Source organism: Labrus bergylta, chromosome 20, assembly GCF_963930695.1.
Source record: "Labrus bergylta chromosome 20, fLabBer1.1, whole genome shotgun sequence".
Lineage (NCBI taxonomy): Eukaryota > Metazoa > Chordata > Actinopteri > Labriformes > Labridae > Labrus > Labrus bergylta.
The window spans coordinates 21,596,200-21,613,888 of NC_089214.1; the positions used below are offsets into that span (position 1 = coordinate 21,596,200).

The 17,689-nt window shown below is 42.4% G+C and overlaps 1 protein-coding gene and 3 non-coding genes across 6 annotated transcripts in view; 3 read left to right on the plus strand and 1 right to left on the minus strand.

The window, feature by feature from the left end:
* LOC109981977 (partitioning defective 3 homolog) overlaps positions 1–10,511 on the minus strand; it is a 377,174-nt gene extending 366,663 nt beyond the window's left edge. For 2 of the 3 annotated variants that reach the window (XM_065949090.1, XM_020630999.3), the window contains exon 1: positions 10,036–10,510. In XM_065949090.1, the coding sequence (XP_065805162.1) occupies positions 10,036–10,155 (120 nt within the window). In that variant the 5' untranslated portion in view covers positions 10,156–10,510. Of the gene's footprint in view, positions 1–10,035 lie in introns of all 3 variants that reach the window. The other variant, XM_065949089.1, reaches the window with a different exon arrangement.
* Positions 714–785, plus strand: trnaw-cca (transfer RNA tryptophan (anticodon CCA)). The gene has a single exon. It is a non-coding gene; the product is annotated as a tRNA-Trp (tRNA).
* trnaw-cca (transfer RNA tryptophan (anticodon CCA)) lies at positions 7,017–7,088 on the plus strand. The gene has a single exon. It is a non-coding gene; the product is annotated as a tRNA-Trp (tRNA).
* Positions 7,660–7,731, plus strand: trnaw-cca (transfer RNA tryptophan (anticodon CCA)). Its single transcript has one exon. It is a non-coding gene; the product is annotated as a tRNA-Trp (tRNA).
* Positions 10,512–17,689: the final 7,178 nt, after the last annotated feature.

Consider the following 17,689-nt stretch of genomic DNA (forward strand, 5'->3'; position numbering starts at 1 on the left):
CAAGACAGATTCACAGTCTTTTCATGTGACATTAAAGAACAAGACCTTGTGGAGCAACGGCAGCACGTCTGACTCCAAATCAGAAGGTTGCGTGTTCAAACCATGTCAGAGTCAAAGCTTCTCAAAACTGCAAATGTACGATTTGACAAAAACTCTGAAAATATGAAGAGTTTATGATAGAGATAAGACAGTCACATTAGTTTTCTTCTACTGATGGTCTGTAAGTCTTTCTGCACAGCTCTATATATGAACTTCTGCGTCCATGGTGGAGATAGAAAGCTCTCTACATGAAGAGAACTTCAGATTGTGTGTGACAGTGCGACGTGAGTTGGCAGTGGGTCTAACGTTTTCTGTAAAAATATGAACGTCACGATCACGCCCCAACTGGGAGGAGACCCCGGGGTAGACCCAGAGTTCACGGGAGGGATTACATATGATGTCTAGTCTGGGAACGCCTCGGAATCCCCCAGGAGGATCTGGAAAATGTGCTTGGGGAGAGGGACGTCTGGGTTGACTTACTGAGTATACTGCCGCCGCGACCTGCCCTCGGATAAGCGGTAGAAAATGGATGGAGGGTCAAAACATGAACACACAAAAACGGATGGTCTTTGTTCAAGTTTTTGTACTTCTCTTATTTTCTGGATAGTCTCCTGGTGTCATGGGAATGACTTCAGGGCAGGTTTATAGGTTTTTGTTGTGACCGAGTAAAAAGAGATCCTGTGGCACAACGGTAGCGCGTCTGACTCCAGATCAGAAGGTTGCATGTTCAAATCATGTCAGGGTCAAAGGTTTTCATGGCAGAATGTGTAAAAATTGTAGAAAAAACTTTGTCAAAGCATTTGACTCAAATTTGATTGAACTATCAACCTTGGGATCCAACCCTGTAACACTAGCTGTACAGTATAATCCTGTTTCTAGGGCGTCGATATAAAGCTGCATACTTAAACTAAAATCTGAATTGTCTTGCAAACTGCATGGATTTTCATTTGGTGAATTTAAGTATTTGGGATAAAAACCAAACAGTAGAGTGATTACAAACACTGGTGTATTAAATGGAAGGTACTGAAAGGTTTGACAAATAATACTAACAGTAAAAGCCATATTTCACCCATGAGGTTCCAAAACCAGTTAAGTAATGGAGAAAGTAATCACTACCAACTATGAAATCCCAATCACAGCATATTCTTCCATCGACTTCTATTTCCTGGACAGTGTCCTAATCTTACGGGAGTTTAAAACAGCAGTAAATGACCTTGTGGTGCAACGGTATCGTGTTTCACTCCAAATCAGAAGGTTGCGTGTTCAAATCACATCGGGGTCAGATTTTAACACACTATTTCTTGAAAGTAAATCTTGAAAAAAGGTAATCAATTATGGTTTCATCGTGTCCAATAATGGTGAAAAGATCCATCAGGTACACAAATACAAACCTCAAAATCACCACAGCCAAACAAAGAATCCTTTGGGATATCTCATCCTGTATTATATCACAAAACATTTTCCCCCTCTTGAATACACGGTGGCATCAGTGCATTTCTGAGGCCCTTTCTGCTATCTCTAAGGTCTCCCATTCCTGAGGAGAAGCCTTACAGCACTAACGCATGTCTAAGTTATGCAAGATCAAGTGCAGTGCATTGCTTCTATTGTCCTGCTCCTAACGGTCTGGGCTAATGATTAGCTAGATTATCTGAGCCACTGGGTTAAGATAACAAAGCACAGTCCCTCCCAAGCATCACAGGGTTTTTGGATGTGGTGGGAAACACAAGCTTTGCAGCTTTAAAGCTCATGTTGCATATTTATTAGCGTGGTCAAACTGAGCTATGTCTGAAGGAGATACTCACATGCCTACATAGAAAACGAGTCCTTGCTTGTAACGGTACACACCCACATATTCCAAATGTTCAACCAAAACTGTTAATAAAAAAACCAAAAGAATTTCTGTTATTTAGCTTCAAGGGTAGAGGTTATAACACAAATCACAAAAAACAAAACGCAGGATTGTTTTCTAAAACCAAATCAGCACTGAGAACAGGAACTGACCTTCTCCCTGAATAACCAAATACTAAATATATGTCATGCAAAGGTTTGGCATGTCCATGGCATATTCTTATATTATTTTTATGGCATATAGACTTAGGGAGTTATTATTGTAGCAATGGGCCTGCATTTGAATTTCTGTGTTTAGCAGCTCCTGCCAGAAATTCACCCGGCTTTATCTGAAAAACCCCCAAAAAATCTGTCACAAGTCTTTGCATGTATGCATGTGCACACTCCCTACCATGTGCATACCATATATCAGCACCTGTGTGTGTGTGTGTGTGTGTGTGTGTGTGACCACCTGAGAGGTATGCTAGCCCCAGAGTCATCTCAGCTTGACCCTGAAGTGAAACGCTGTTTGGTAAAGATAAGGGACTGCTTGTGGTGTCATTGTCCTCTGTGCCGTCCACGTCCTCTGTGCCGTCCACGTGGGTGTGGAAGCTCGACAGACATTCATTTAGTCGGTCAGAGAGTCAGGTTAGGCAGAAACACTCTTCAATTCTTTATAATAGTGGCCTACATGAAAAGCCACACCAACGTAGACCAGTCTGTAGTTCAGTCCTTTGTAATGCGACACCTTTCTTTAGTTGTGGTTCTCTGAAATTATTTCAGTTTTTGGATGGTAGAGAATATAACACAGCATTGAGACATGAAACAGCTGAGCTTCCTCTGCAGCCTTCAGCTATTTCGAATTTTAAGAACTAAGTACAACGTTGGAGAGATATAGCGTGCCATTGGTTGGTCACATCCACAAACATCTGTCTGCAGACGTCTTACATATTTAACCCACTTGGTCTGGACTCAAACACAAAAAGATCTTACAATGGATGCCAATGAAAAGTGGTCCCTTCATAACATAAATATCATTAACAATCCACTCGGGGGGGGGGGGGGGGGTTCAGGAAGTAACCAGCACCTAGTTATGTCTTTTAATAAGCAGTAAATTGTATTTATCAGTTCCTCTTGCCTCTAAACTTCCTAGAAATAAGGTGATAAAATGCAGGGGCAGGTCCATGTTAAGAATGATTTTTAGTATTTTATGAAACTCGAACCAGACAGGTTTTATCAGTGGGCGCTCCCAGAAAATGTGCCAGTGGTTGGCTTCCCTGAAATCCACAAGGCCTCCAATATTTAGTATCCCCTTCTGCAAAATGTGCTTTCTGCATTATGATCTTATGGTCTCCTTCCAGATGGACGTGACCTGAAGACCTCCAAAGGCAGGCGACCAGGAGGTATCCTAATCCGATTCCTGAACCACCTCAACTGGCTTCTTTCGATGCAAAGGAGCAGAAGCTCTTCTCCGAGCTCACTCAGGCTGTCTAAGCTCCTCGCCCATCTCTCTAAGGCTGAGCCTGGCAAACCTTTGGAGGAAACTCATTTTGGCCGCTTGTATCCTGAAACTCAATCTTTCTATCGGTCACTACCCAAAGGTCACGACCACAGGTGAGGGTTGGAAAAATGTTGCCTTTCAGCTTAGCTTCCACATCTCCTTGATGGTCCGCCATTACTGCTGACACTGCCCCAATCAGTCCCTCAATGCTCATTGGTTACTGTTTATTTCCACACACTGTGTGCTTGAGTTGAGCGCCAATAACAAGCCTTGTGTCATCATGCAGCTACATATCAGACTGTACTGTATGTTTTTCTACACTGACTGAACTATACTTACATTGATGTCGTTCTGTACACTGGTACTTAACAACTAGTCTGCTTCTCTCTTTACTGTCATGGTTATATACCACAATAATCATGCTGTTACAAGGCTACAAGTGAAATGACAGGCTGATGTGCACTGTGCAATCTCTTTCATGCTTTTATTACCTAAAGATTTGTCTCACTGCTTGACAAACCTGTAGCCTTTTCTCAAATTAAAAAAAGCACGTATAACCGGTTTGAGTAAATCACTGTCTTAGACTTCAGCAGAAAGACGGTGAAGGAGTGCGGTGCAGGCCAGGGGTTCTGCACATCTTCTGTGTACGCTTGGTCAAAATTCAACTCGTGACTTTTGAGAAGCTGCAGGGTGTGTGATGTTTAACTCCAAAGACTGGCAGGCAACAATTCCCCTGGAAGGAGTTTTGCACGAAAGCAAGGAAGCCGCTCACTCGGCTGGAAGACAACGCTTGTGTTGACCAGCCGGAGAAGAAAGGAGGAAAGAAAAGAGGAAAAAGAAAGATGAAGGTACAAGAAAGGAGGCAGGAAACTGGACAAGCACGAGGTGAACGAGTGGGGGGGTGGGGGGGGTTATCGAGTTTCTCCTCATGGTGGAGATAAATTCTGCTGCTTGACCACAGCTGAACCCTGGATCTACTCTTAACATCATTCACATCACATCCCATCATCCTACAGGGCCTACACAGCTCAGCCTTTACAATCCACTCACATAATAATCCCCCAATTATCTTCCACTACACTGATATTCCTCCTCACATACAGCAGCTCCTCTCTGTTACATAAGCAGAGAGTCGCTGAGTGTAGTGAGCTAATGAGCTCTGACAACCTTTCCACTTCCACTTCCCACTCTCTCTTTCTTTCTTTGTGGTGTTTTTCTGTTCGCCTGCTCTGCTTGTTTGGTTCTTACCTGAGGATTGAAAGGACTAGTTGTACTTTTGGTCGAGGCTGATGACTCCCAGAGCAGACGTGAAGGTGTTTGAAGTTTAACTATTGACAGTATTTTAGTTGTAAAATAAGCACCTAAATCTTCCTAAATAACAGCCTTTTAGTTCCTTATTTGAAGATGTTGAGAGATAAACAAATACCGCAAATATGTGTTTTGCCAGGTGGGTTTTTCTTTCACTTTTCTGACAAAAACATCAATTTGCTGCTTCAAACTGTGTCACAAACAGATGCTAACTTGTCTGACTTTGCCCTGCAGCAGTGAAGTGTCTCCTCCGAGACCTCTGACTTTGCAGAAGGATCAGTTTCCCCACATTGTGTAACAGAAATAAGTTACTTGTGATTTTGGAATTAAAGAAGTTTGTCAGGTTTTATTTTATTTGTGTCGTCTCAGGAAGATAAGTGTTTTACAACTCCAGTTTGTGTTAGATTTTGTCACTGATTTCATCAGCACCCACAGGCCCCTACTGCTTCATGTTGCCTCACCTTTGTAACTTTTACTTCTTTGTAAAGAAAAGAAACTTTAAATCATCAAAAACACCTGATTTTATGTTGCTTATGAAATAAGATATCCAACTAGGAATAGCAGGAAGCTAAATGTAAAAAAGAGACAAGTAGTACTTTCACACTTCCTGGTTTATCCCCCTAGTAGATTTGTGAAGTCGGGGTGAGTTGATGTGAGAACGCAGCGGGAAATATGAAGGCAAATTCACCCTGAGCATGTTGGATGGGATGGTGATTTTCATATCCTGCAGGTGGCACACGACCATGGACAGAATGAATTAAATGGTGTCATCGCGTTTTCAGTTCACCAGTAAGTTCTTCTCCGCTACTGTGATGAAAATGTGAAAGCGTCGAACTTCAGGAAGCATCGATATCAACTGAAGGCGTCAGTGTAATCCAGGCCGAAACATGTGGAGATTATTAAGTAATACGTTACTTTTAACAAATGTACTGTATAACTTTAATTCAAAGTGATTACTTGATTATTTCCCCAGTCACTGTTAAAGTTAATCAACTCTGTGCAATGATTGCTGAGTCATGTTTCTGTCGTTGCTATAGTAAATCCTCACGTCATGGACTTTTCCTTCAGACATCCTGGAGCCTGCAGACGTCTGTTCATCACATGCTGCAGAAATTTGGGACTGTGTTTTTGATGAACAGTATTGTCGCCTACGGATATCTGCATGTGCGTATTTCAACAACCTGACTTGCTGTGAAAATGTTTGCAGGGCTGCATTGGTGGAACTTCAAGAGGGAAAACAGCAATTATGGGCTTAGAGTTTAAGCCTGCATTTATCGAGGGAAACTATGGGAACGTAGGAGACCAGAGATGCAGCTCTGTAAAGAGTCAGCGGGAAATGAAAACATTCAGTTGGTGAATCTCTGAACACTTTTCTGTCTTTGACAGCAGACACTAGAGTGTAAGATGATGAGTAAACTTCCCAGTCACGTCCATGTGATGTTCTGTATGCCGACAGAAGAGCCACAAAATAACCTCTTCATGACATGACTGAAGTGTGGTGAACACTCAGTGATTACTTGACCGACCAAAGTGCTAAAGACAGCAGGCTTGGCAACAGGAAGGCAGGATGTGAAGCTTACCCAGACTGTGCACACTGTGGACCAGATCGAGTTAATGGTGCTTGAGTGGGCGATTGATGTGTACTTCCTGGTCCCCAAAGAGACTGTAACAAATACTCAAGAGTCCCCAGAGGAGATGGGGTAGACAGGCACAGCGTGTGCCTCTGTGGCATATGGCTCAGCGGATTGAGAGAGAGGAGCAGGTCCCAGTTTATAGATCAGTGATATATCAGCCAGTTAAAGTAAAAAAAAAAGGCTGCACGAGCAAAAAACGAATCACAGAAATTAATTTGTTACAAACTCTTGCAACCCAAGATGGTTCATGTATAATTAAGAGGAGGATCAAAAGTGAGTCAGACAGAGCGCAGGCGGAGGCGAGCTCAGCTGTAAGTATAGAGGAGAAAAGAGAAGAGGAGGACGTGAGGTAGATGTTGAACACTTCTCAGCTCTCAGAGTGCTTCTCAGCAATCACTTTATCTCCACAATCATCAACAATAATTCACTTTTGTGAACGGTACAAATTGATTAACGTAGACGTTCTCTATTTTGTCGCTCCACTTGTTCCCAATTTACACAAAGTTGTTCTGAGCGATCCAAAAGTTGCCACCATGATGAACTTTCAACAAGCGCTGAAGTGTAGCAATGCTTATTCATCCTCTCTTCTTAATATGATCACTTCCTGCTCAACATACCAATGTAGACACTTCAAAAATGGCAAAACCTCAAAGCTTCAGTCCACAAATCAATGGGTGGAAGCAGAACCCTGAAGCTGACACATGCCAGACCTTGTGGCGCAACGGTAGCGCGTCTGACTCCAGATCAGAAGGTTGCGTGTTCAAATCACGTCAGGGTCAAAGGTTTTATAAGGCCATGTGCACAAAATGCTAAGAATAACAAAATGAGGTGACAGAAATTAGTATTCACACTTCTCTCAGGTTGTTATCCACACTGGCTGTATGTTTGTGTTAAAGTTGTGTCCTCTGAACTGTTCCAGACGCCCACTCAAACATCTGGCTCATATCTTAAAAAGCACTTGTGTACAGGCCTAGATGTTAGGTTGCGCACCTTGTACAGAAGCTATAGTCCTGCAAGCGGCCGGCCTTGTTTCAAGTCCGACCTGTGGTTCCTTTCCCGCATGTCAGTCCCCACTCTCTCTCCTGACTTCCTACTCTGTCCACAGTCCTGTCTAAATAAAGGAAAAGGCCCAAAATATATATATCTTTTTTAAAACACTTTTATAGTTGCATAAACAGTGTAGCAAATCAAACCTGACAAACTACAGGGAAAAATTCCTTGAGGAGTAATTTAGGGCTATGGTTTGGAATCAACGTGGTTCAATCACTTAAAAACTGCAGTTTGAGACTGAACCGATGGGTGAAGCAGCTTATAGGATCCAATGTAGTCGATGAACAAAACTAAATATGAGACCTCGTGGCACAACGGTAGCGCGTCTGACTCCAGATCAGAAGGTTGCGTGTTCAAATCACGTCGGGGTCAAAAGGTTTTCAAGGCCACAGGTGTACAAATGTTGGGATATCCCACTGATGTAAAGGTAAAGAAGAAGAGACTCCACATGGTTATGTGTTGTTTCCAAGAAAACATGAAGCAAGTTGTCTTACCAAATTATTTACCTGCATTAAAAAAATGTAGCTGCATAGGAAATGTAAACACAGACTGGACTCTTTAACTTCTTGGTTCTGACTAAATATAACAAACTACAGGTACATATAGTCAGAGCACACGGAGCTGTGTTTTTGTAACTAATTCAGCCCTCTTGTGTGAGGGAAATCTTGTCATTTGTTGTCAAGATGATGTTTCCTGCCATAACCTGCACTAAGATATAAGGAGTGACAATGATGTGAACAGGGTATCCATCCACTTCTGTATGTGTTATTTGAAGTAACTTGCATGGGAACATTCATAAAATGAACCAATTATCCTGTATACATAACTGTCTGACGTCTCACTGCTCTTAGTTGTGATGCCTTTTGTCCATTATTGATGGCAGTGAGCTGCAGCCCTCCTCACTTATCTTACACCTTTAACAGAGGGATTCTCATAAATGCTCAAACCTTTGGTACTTTTAAACTAAGCATTGACGCAGCACAGTGTTGCTCTTGGCTGCAGGAATATTACACATTTCAGATGACTTATATGTGATCACATCATCCTGCAGTCCAAAAGGTCCTGGCTGGCTGTGATATCCAGTAGTCAGTGTTGATCCAGCGCCAAGTGTTCTCGACAAGGGGGGAGTCTACACTTCTACATTTACAGAGCCACTGCAGAGATCAATGGACCAGTCGCCTCCTTTCTGCTGAAGCATGGAAAACCGGTAAGCACTGGTAAACAGAGGAGAGAATGTGTGTGTGTGTGTGTGTGTGTGTGTGTGTGTGTGTGTGTGTGTATCTCAGGAGGAAGTGCTCTTCAAGAATGAGTGTTAATGTTGACCCAGTCGTCTCTGTTTACCTTCAGTGGTAAAAAAAAAAAAAAAAAAATACAACTGAGGTGCAGCAGAGAATATTCAGCTTTTTCAGGAAGTTGAAGGTATTCCAAGAAGCCATTCAACTACAGGTAAAGTTTATTTAGTCTTAATCTTTCTGCAGGTCCTGCCCTCTAAAACACAGAAGATTGTAGGTTTCCAAAGCTAAGCCACATAAAAGAAATAACTTGGCAAAACCCAGCCTGTGCTCTCTGAGGTATTCCCGACCATTCAAGAAAAAAGTGCAGCATCAACGTGACTCAGACGGTGATACCACCATGCACTGGCACACAGGAGAAAGTGCTGTTTCTTACCATGGAAACGGCATTAAAGTAGAATTCATTCTTAAGTCATTTAATGAGCCTTAGAGCACAGCCACTTTCAACCCACAAAGGGGAAAGCAATCATTGTCCTGGCCTGGTTGGGCCGCGTTCACATTTGGCACAGAGGTTTCACACAGTCATGTGTTCCATCATTTATTACATGGGACTAGGATGAACTTAAAAACGTTGGTGAAGATGTAGCTGCAGAAGTGCAATGAGTGCAGGGCAGGAGTCCCCCATCAAAAGACAAAGTACACATTTTTATTGGCTTGATACTGCTGCATTTACCTGGTGACCTCTGTTGTGATCCAGAGTCATAAACAATGATTAAAGCATTGAAAGTGCAACTAAGGAATGAGTAAAAGTCCAACTTGTGCCTGTTAATGCCGCTTATGTTTAATGTTTTTTACTGTGTCATGTTAAACTGCAGTGTTGACACTTAGACACACACACACACACACACACACACACACACACACACACACACACACACACACACGGACTCAAAGAGCGGGTTAGTGTGTCCTCATTTATCCTCATTGCTCCACACACTCACTGGAGAAACATTGGGCACTTTTCTGTAAATACAACACAAATAGAGTTTGTTGTATATCCTACTTTTCTCAGGACAATCTAACACAAAATTGCTTCGAAATCTTTCCAGACCACTTGTGGTGGAAGTGGACAACTAAATTGCTCAAAGTAATCACCCTTAAGGAACTCCTTTCCCCTGAGCCCACTCCATCAGAAGCCCCAACTGCAGGACCCCTCTGACCCCTCTGGTTCTCGGGGCAGCTCCCGGCTCTCCTCTGCCCGACTCTCCGCTCCGTCTCAGCCCGGGAGGAGCGCCATGTTAAGGCAGCACGGTGCAGCTGCTCCAGAGCGACACGTTGTAAAAGCGATCACACACACACACACACACACACACACACACACACACACACACACACACACACACACACACACACACACACACACACCTTGGCAGGGCCGGCTTACCTTTGCGATCGCCTTCCGGTACCTCATGGCCGCCTGTTCGATCAGGTCCTGCACTCTTAAATTCCCATCTCCACACGGAACGACCACCCGGGTCCTCCCGAAACACACCGTCACTTTCATTTCTCTTGCGCAGCGTTAATCCCAGTGAGGTAAAAGCCGCGTAAAAAGCGCAATAACCATCCCGGGTGTGTGAAGCTTTAACAAAACTAAATCCACTTTAGTTGCGAAGAAGTCGAAGAGTAGTTTGGGTTTTTTCGTCCCGCGTCCTCAGAGAGACTCCCAGCCTGAGATCCAGCGGCGGGGCTGGGTGGCGTCCTCCCTGTGAGCACTGTTCACTCACACAACACACACACACACACACACACTCACACAACACACAAACTTCCCAACTGAAGGCTCTTCCAGCGCGAGCGCACAACTGGACTGACAGAGCGCGCGCCCACATGTTAGAGCAGGCAGCAGGAATGTTTCTCACACTCACACTCACACACACACACACACACACACATATATACACACACCGAACAGTACAGAGCAGGTTATGCCTGAGGGAAAACCAATCAAAGCCACTTTACTTCTCTTCTCTTTCTTATCATGAGGAGTTGCGTAACACCTGGATTCACAATGTTTATACAGATTTTAGTCCTCCTCTACACCAGCAAGATGTCATAGAAAAGTTTATAATACTACGCTTGTCATTGGATTTAAGTTTTTCTCACATTTATATGTTGCTTTGTGGGAACTAAACCGTAAATAATATCTTTACTCTCATGATGTTTTTTAAATGGTATCCTGATTTTCTTTCTTCCAGGAGATGATCAAAACAAACCTGGCAGCAGGTTTCTATGTTGTGCACTTCAAACAAAGAGGGTCAAACACCTGGAGGAGGAGCTTTTTATGCCAAATTTACCTGGTTTGTGTCGGAGGACAACAGATAGCATTTCCAGGTTTCTTAAACTCAGGATGAGGCCTTAATGAAGATTTATGAAACCAGGATTAAATGACTCCCCGACTGGTCTGGGGCCCCAAGCAGTTGCCTGCCATGCCTGTTGAAAAGCAGCGCCTCTGTACTAACCTCGAGGCTACTGGTGCCTCCCAAAAAAGTACATTGAGATGTGTATGGAATACATTTGTGAAAACATTTTTTTGTCAAATGTGGGAAAATACCAAAGAGACTGTGGCACTTCATGAGCTGACATTATCACATTTCTTTCTCTTCTTGGTTTTTTTTATTGTGATCAGCCGACTGACCATTTGTGATTATTTAAACAGGCATTCAGATCAAGACATGATTACAATAGCAAAACTCGCTGTGAATAAATGCAGAAATTAGTTTTTGTGCATCTTCCTGAGACTAAATGTAAAAATTTAATGTAGGATCTTACTGAATCTGGTGACAGTCGTTGAGTTTTCTGACTCATAGTTTGGTATAAGAAACCCTGATCCATTGTTTAGTCCTGTTGCAGAGATGATTACGCAGAGTGTTAGCACACTTGTGTTGGCACCCTGGGTGATTCAGCACATGGAGCATGTAAACAGATGTGGAATCTGAACATGAAACATGAGTCAGACTGAAGGAGACGAGCTCCTCACTGTGACCTATAAGAAGTCATATACACATATTCTTATACTGAGCAGCTGAGCCTGATCTCTGTTCGATCTTAACACTACAGCTATCAAAGCAAATATTAATGTAAATGTGTGTGTGTGACTGAATTATTGAACTGCAGTGTAAAATGAGAAGTAGGGCCTCGGGCTGGATCTTCACTTTGACCTCATTTTCTGATAAAAAGCTGCAACCTTTCTGTGGAGCTTCTCTGCCTCCCTGCAGCTCTTCTTCTTTACCATTGAATGTGCTACAAATGAGTGAACACCAGTGAAAGATAAGCACTCAATGAAGACTTTTAGATGAGAAAAATCTGCTACATAAACTCTATAGTACATCCCTGCAGAAAACGAGTTGGTGTGAATGCAGAAACACCACTCTCATATTTCCTCCCAATTGGTTCAGTTTCTGTTTTGTTTTTATTTAATTGTATCATTACTCCTGGCATGTTGAGCCCCATTTCTGCAGGACATGAAATTAAAGGAATGTTCAATGCCACAGAAAAAAGGTATGTTGACCTTGCAGAGCAATGAAAGAGGATCAGAAGGCTGCATGTTCACGTCAGGTTCAATCATTGTTGTGTCTATGTTGAAGTTAGAAATAAAAAAAGACATAATCCTCCACCTAATTGAAATTTGAGGGTTTTCAGCTTGAACAGTTTCCCTCTTTCCCACGTCTCATACGCCCCCTAGAGGTAACAACAACAAATTACACTTCCATAAAGAGAAACCATGGGGAAGTTTGATGACCTTATGGGATGCTTGTTGCCTTTGCAGCAACATATCCAAGACTCTTATTTATTGACATTTTTTCATATCAATATAGAAATTATTTGTAACTAAAGCCAAAAATGACATAAATACAGAAAAGTTTAGTATTGTTCAGTTTAAAAAGAGTTTGTGAAAAATATATTTGAAAAGAAGCACGAGAGCTCGTTACCTCAAGAACCAGGTCACTTATTATTAAACTCCTGACTGGAGGAGGAGGAGGAGGAAGAGGAGGAGACAGAATTCTGCAAATTCTGAATTTGCAGAATTTTTATCAGATTCAGTCCTGAACAATGATAGAATAATTGTTGTTGGTGACTTCAATATCCATGTGGATGTTGATAATGATAGCCTGAGCACAGCTTTCATGTCACTATTAGACTCTATTGGTTTCACCCAGGGTGTAAACGAGCCTACTCATCGCTTTAACCACACCCTGGATCTTGTTTTAGCTTATGGAATTGAAATCCATAACCTTACAGTTTTCCTAGAAAATCCTCTGCTATCAGACCATTTTTTTATTACATTCGATTTTGTCCTACCAGAATTACCTCTGCCTGAAAGAGGTGTGCTCTCTAGAAGTTTGTCAGATAGTGCTGTTGCTAGATTTAAGGAAGCCGTTTCAGCTGTTTTCGATTCAGTACCGTGTTTCAACCCAGTTGGAAACTCTTATGATAGCTTTAGTCCCTCTCAGCTAGATCAGTTTGTTGATAGTGCAGTGGATTCGCTGAGAGTTACTCTGGATTCGATTGCTCCCCTGAAACAGAAGGTTGTCAAGCGGCGGAGAGTGGCTCCATGGTTCAACTCAGAAACCCGTACTCTAAAACAATCGTCGCGGAGTTTTGAAAGAATATGGCGCTTTCAACAACAAAGTTTTAGACATCAGAGACAAAATTGGTAACCTCCTGCCCTTACCTGGTGCGGATACGTCTGATACGGCAGAGACAGTTCCAGGACCAGATATTAGTCTCGACTGTTTTTCTCCAATCAACCTTTCAGAGCTATATCCCATTTTTTCTGCGTCGAAACCGTCAACCTGTTTTTTAGACCCAATCCCAACCAAGCTGTTTAAGGAAGTTTTTCCCTTAGTTAGCAACTCTATATTAGATATGATCAATTCGTCTCTAATGGCAGGCTATGTACCCCAGGCATTTAAAGTAGCGGTAATCAAACCTCTACTTAAAAAGCCTACTCTGGACTCAGGAACTCTGGCTAACTACAGGCCTATATCCAACCTTCCTTTTTTCTCGAAGATCCTGGAGAAAGTGGTAGCTAAACAGCTGTGTGACTTTCTCCATGACAACAGTTTATTTGAGGAGTTTCAGTCAGGATTTAGAGTCCACCATAGCACTGAGACTGCACTAGTTAGAGTTACAAACGATCTACTGCTAGCCTCAGACAGGGGACTTCTGTCTGTGCTCGTCCTGTTAGATCTTAGTGCTGCTTTTGACACCATTGACCATCGGATCCTGTTGTACAGACTGGAGCATTTGCTTGGAATTACAGGGACTGCTCTAAGTTGGTTTGAATCCTACTTATCAGACCGATCTCAGTTTGTACATGTTAATAATGAGTCCTCTATGCACACTAAAGTTTGCCATAGAGTCCCACAAGGTTCAGTGCTTGGACCAATTCTCTTTACATTATATATGCTTCCTCTGGGAAATATTATGAGGAAACACTCCATACAGTTTCATTGTTATGCAGATGATGCTCAGCTGTATGTATCAATGAAGCCCGGTGGCACCAGTCAGTTATGTCAGCTAGAAACGTGCCTTAAGGATGTTAGGACCTGGATGACCAGAAATGTTTTGCTACTTAACTCAGACAAGACTGAAGTTATTGTGCTAAGCCCTAAGAACCTCAGAGAGACTTTTTCTAGTGATTTAACTGTCCTTAGTGACATCAGCCTGGCATCTAGCACCACTGTTAGGAATCTAGGAGTTATTTTTGATCAAGATATGTCTTTTAGCTCTCACATCAGTCAAGTTTCAAGAACAGCCTATTTTCACCTCCGTAATATATCCAAGATTAGGAATATCCTGTCGCAAAATGATGCAGAAAAACTGGTTCATGCATTTGTTACCTCCAGACTGGATTATTGTAACTCTCTGTTGTCAGGGTGCTCTGGCAAATCTCTAAAGACTCTTCAACTGGTCCAGAACGCTGCAGCTCGTGTACTGACCAGAACCAGGAAATGGGACCACATCACTCCTGTCCTGGCTTCTCTGCACTGGCTCCCTATACAGTCTAGAATAGAATTCAAGATCCTTCTTCTCACCTACAAAGCGCTAAATGACCAGGCACCATCCTACCTGAAGGAGCTACTAGTGCCGTACTGTCCCTCGAGAGCGTTGCGGTCCCGGAATGCAGGCCTGCTGGTGGTACCTACAGTCTCCAAGTGTACTATGGGGGGGGTAAAGCCTTCAGTTATCGGGCTCCTCTCCTCTGGAACCGCCTTCCAGCCGGGGTCCAGGAGGCAGACACAGTCTGTATTTTTAAGAATAGACTTAAAACTTTCCTTTTTGATAAATCTTATAGTTAGTGCTGGTGTAGACCAGCTCCTAGTTGTCCTGCTATAGGCTTAGACTACCGGGGAAACTGGCACCTTGAGCTTCTCTCTCTCTCTCTCTCTCTCTCTCTCTCTCTCTCTCTCTGTGCATATACAGTACATCATATTACTGCATGTATGTATCTGTAAATCTCAGTCACTAACCACCTACTTTCCTGAGAGCTCTTGAGCTCTCTTAGGCTCCTCAAGATCGTTGGTTGACGGCCTGCCAGAACAATTTTTGTTTTTATTGTTATTGTTTTATTTTATTAACTTTTATTTGCCATGGCCTTTGAGCTGGTCATGACAAAGTTCATTTCTTTAAAACTAAATATGATTCTTGTGTTGCGTTTAGTGCTCCAGAGAACTATTCTGGGTTGCAGTTATTCACTGTGTTTATCTGAGTTTAGAGGTTAGGAATGAGCTGGAACTCAGGATTCAGCATCACAGAAGTACTTTTCCAAACATTCAAAGTGTTGATGTTCAGTTTGATTTATGCAGCTGCATGTCTCCCGTCCAAATCTGTTTACATGGCGAGGCCTAAACCTGAGAAAATGTTTACTCATAGTGAAACAAAATGTTCCTGAACTTAAAGTTATCCAACATTCTTCCCCAACACGGAAGACTTATTGCATTACCTGTGTGTGTGTGTGTGTGTGTGTGTGTGTGTGTGTGTGTGTGTGTGTGTGTGTGTGTGTGTGTGTGCACATGTGTGTGTGTGTGTGTGTGTATGTGTGTGTGTATGTGTGTGTGTGCATGTGTATGTGTGTGTGTGTATGTGTGTGTGTGTGTAAGTGCCAACACTGCAGTGTGTGTGTGTTGTTACCTCCATAGCAGACTTGCTCCAACATTGTCCCAGGTGTGAAGGAGGTCATTCCTGACACTCTGTCATCACAGAAGTATGTCACCACCGGAAAATTCCATACTCACACTAACACACTAACACACACACACACACACACACACACACACACACACACACACACACACACACACACACACACACACACACACACACTCATGCAGGCAGGCACCTGTACCTATATTGCAGATGCTTTTGAAAAATGGAGAGGTTAGAAGCTTCAGTGTCCACCACATGGCAACCTGCGTGCATATCCTTCTTCTCTCAAGCCAAATCTGTGCATTTTCACAAAAATGTGTTGATACCCATGGAGAATGAATATGAATGATACCCATTAGCAGCTGTTACTGCAGCATGTTGCTTTTATACGCAATCATTCATGTGTCAGACACTTTAAGCTGCTAAACCACAAATACATATTGGTGTCTATAATGATGATCTGTTGTAACAAGCGGACACACAGAACTAATTAAAAGTTTTTGCCTTACCTAAATATCTGTGTTTGTAATTCATAAAAACACTAAAGACAAACACCTTGTATCAATGATCCCCTCAGTATTCCTGACAGCCGAAGGACTCCACCTGCAGGCCTTCAGAGAGACCTGCACTCTGTCTTCTCTCCAGGAATCGTCTTTGTCAGGATTAAGCCCAGAGCCTTTAATTGCTGTGTTTGTTGGGGATTGGGCTCGGTTTGTCCCGTGGAAACTGAAAATGGTTTTACTGCAGCTTTATAGCGCTCTGATTTCATGGATTTGCTAAAGCCAAGAGCTGCAGTTTTATAAAATGCGTTGATGTATTTTGATCTCCACGCACTCCAATAAACAACATTTTAAATAAACACTTTCTGTATCCAATATAAGAAATAGGAATTCTTGCTGGAAAGCCATGCAAGCTATACTCTCTATTTTTCACATCATTCAGGAACTGTGACGCTCAGTCTCTCAATAAACCAGCAGCACTGGAAAAGACCAGGAAGGAACACTCAACTCTCGCATGGGATTGACACAGAGGACAGCAGTGGTCTGACTCCTGCACAGAGAAACCACCTGTATGTGACTCATGAACTAAACCTTTAGAGGGTTAAGGATTTTGACCTTGTCCTTATTTAGACAAACACTCTGTGTCTAAAGAGTCATAGGGCACTGGGATATAATGTCCTCTTTGCACGAATGTTGGTCTCACAGGAAACCACAGAGACCTGAACTTGTGACCTTGTGGTGTAACAAAAGCACGTCCACGTCCAGATTAGAAGGATGCACGTTCAAATCATGTCATGGGTCAAAAGTGGAAGTATATTTATTGAAGAACTAGAGCGCACTTCCTAGAGAAAGATGTGTGTTATGAATATGAAATAATAAATCAAAAAGACAAATTCCACTTCATTATTATTCTTTTTTATTATTATTATAAGAAACCAAGCTTGCACAATGGAATAAGTTCCTGATGGTTAAACATGTCATTGGAGGTACAAGTTGTTCCCTAATACGAGAGTATCTGACAGAGTGATGTTGACTTGATAATGCCTGGACGAGCTGTGAGATCAAGAAAGAGCAAGGATACAGGAGCAGAGCTACAGTTGTTGAACTTGTAGTTTGAACATTCACAGGATTACAAAAAAACAATCATGCACAATAAAAGTTGAATATGTTATTGCAACTTGGGAGTTTGTCTGTTATTTGTTATTTTTGTTGATTGTCAGAACTGTGTTTTTGTATTTTGGGAAAAATGGAAAGACGACACGCCTTCAGTATGTCAATGTAGCATCATTACAATGAGAGAATGTGTGTTCATGTTTCAAGATATACGTACTCCATACATTACATCTCAGTGGTCAGTTTTCTCCCCAACATATGAGCGAGGAAAAGATT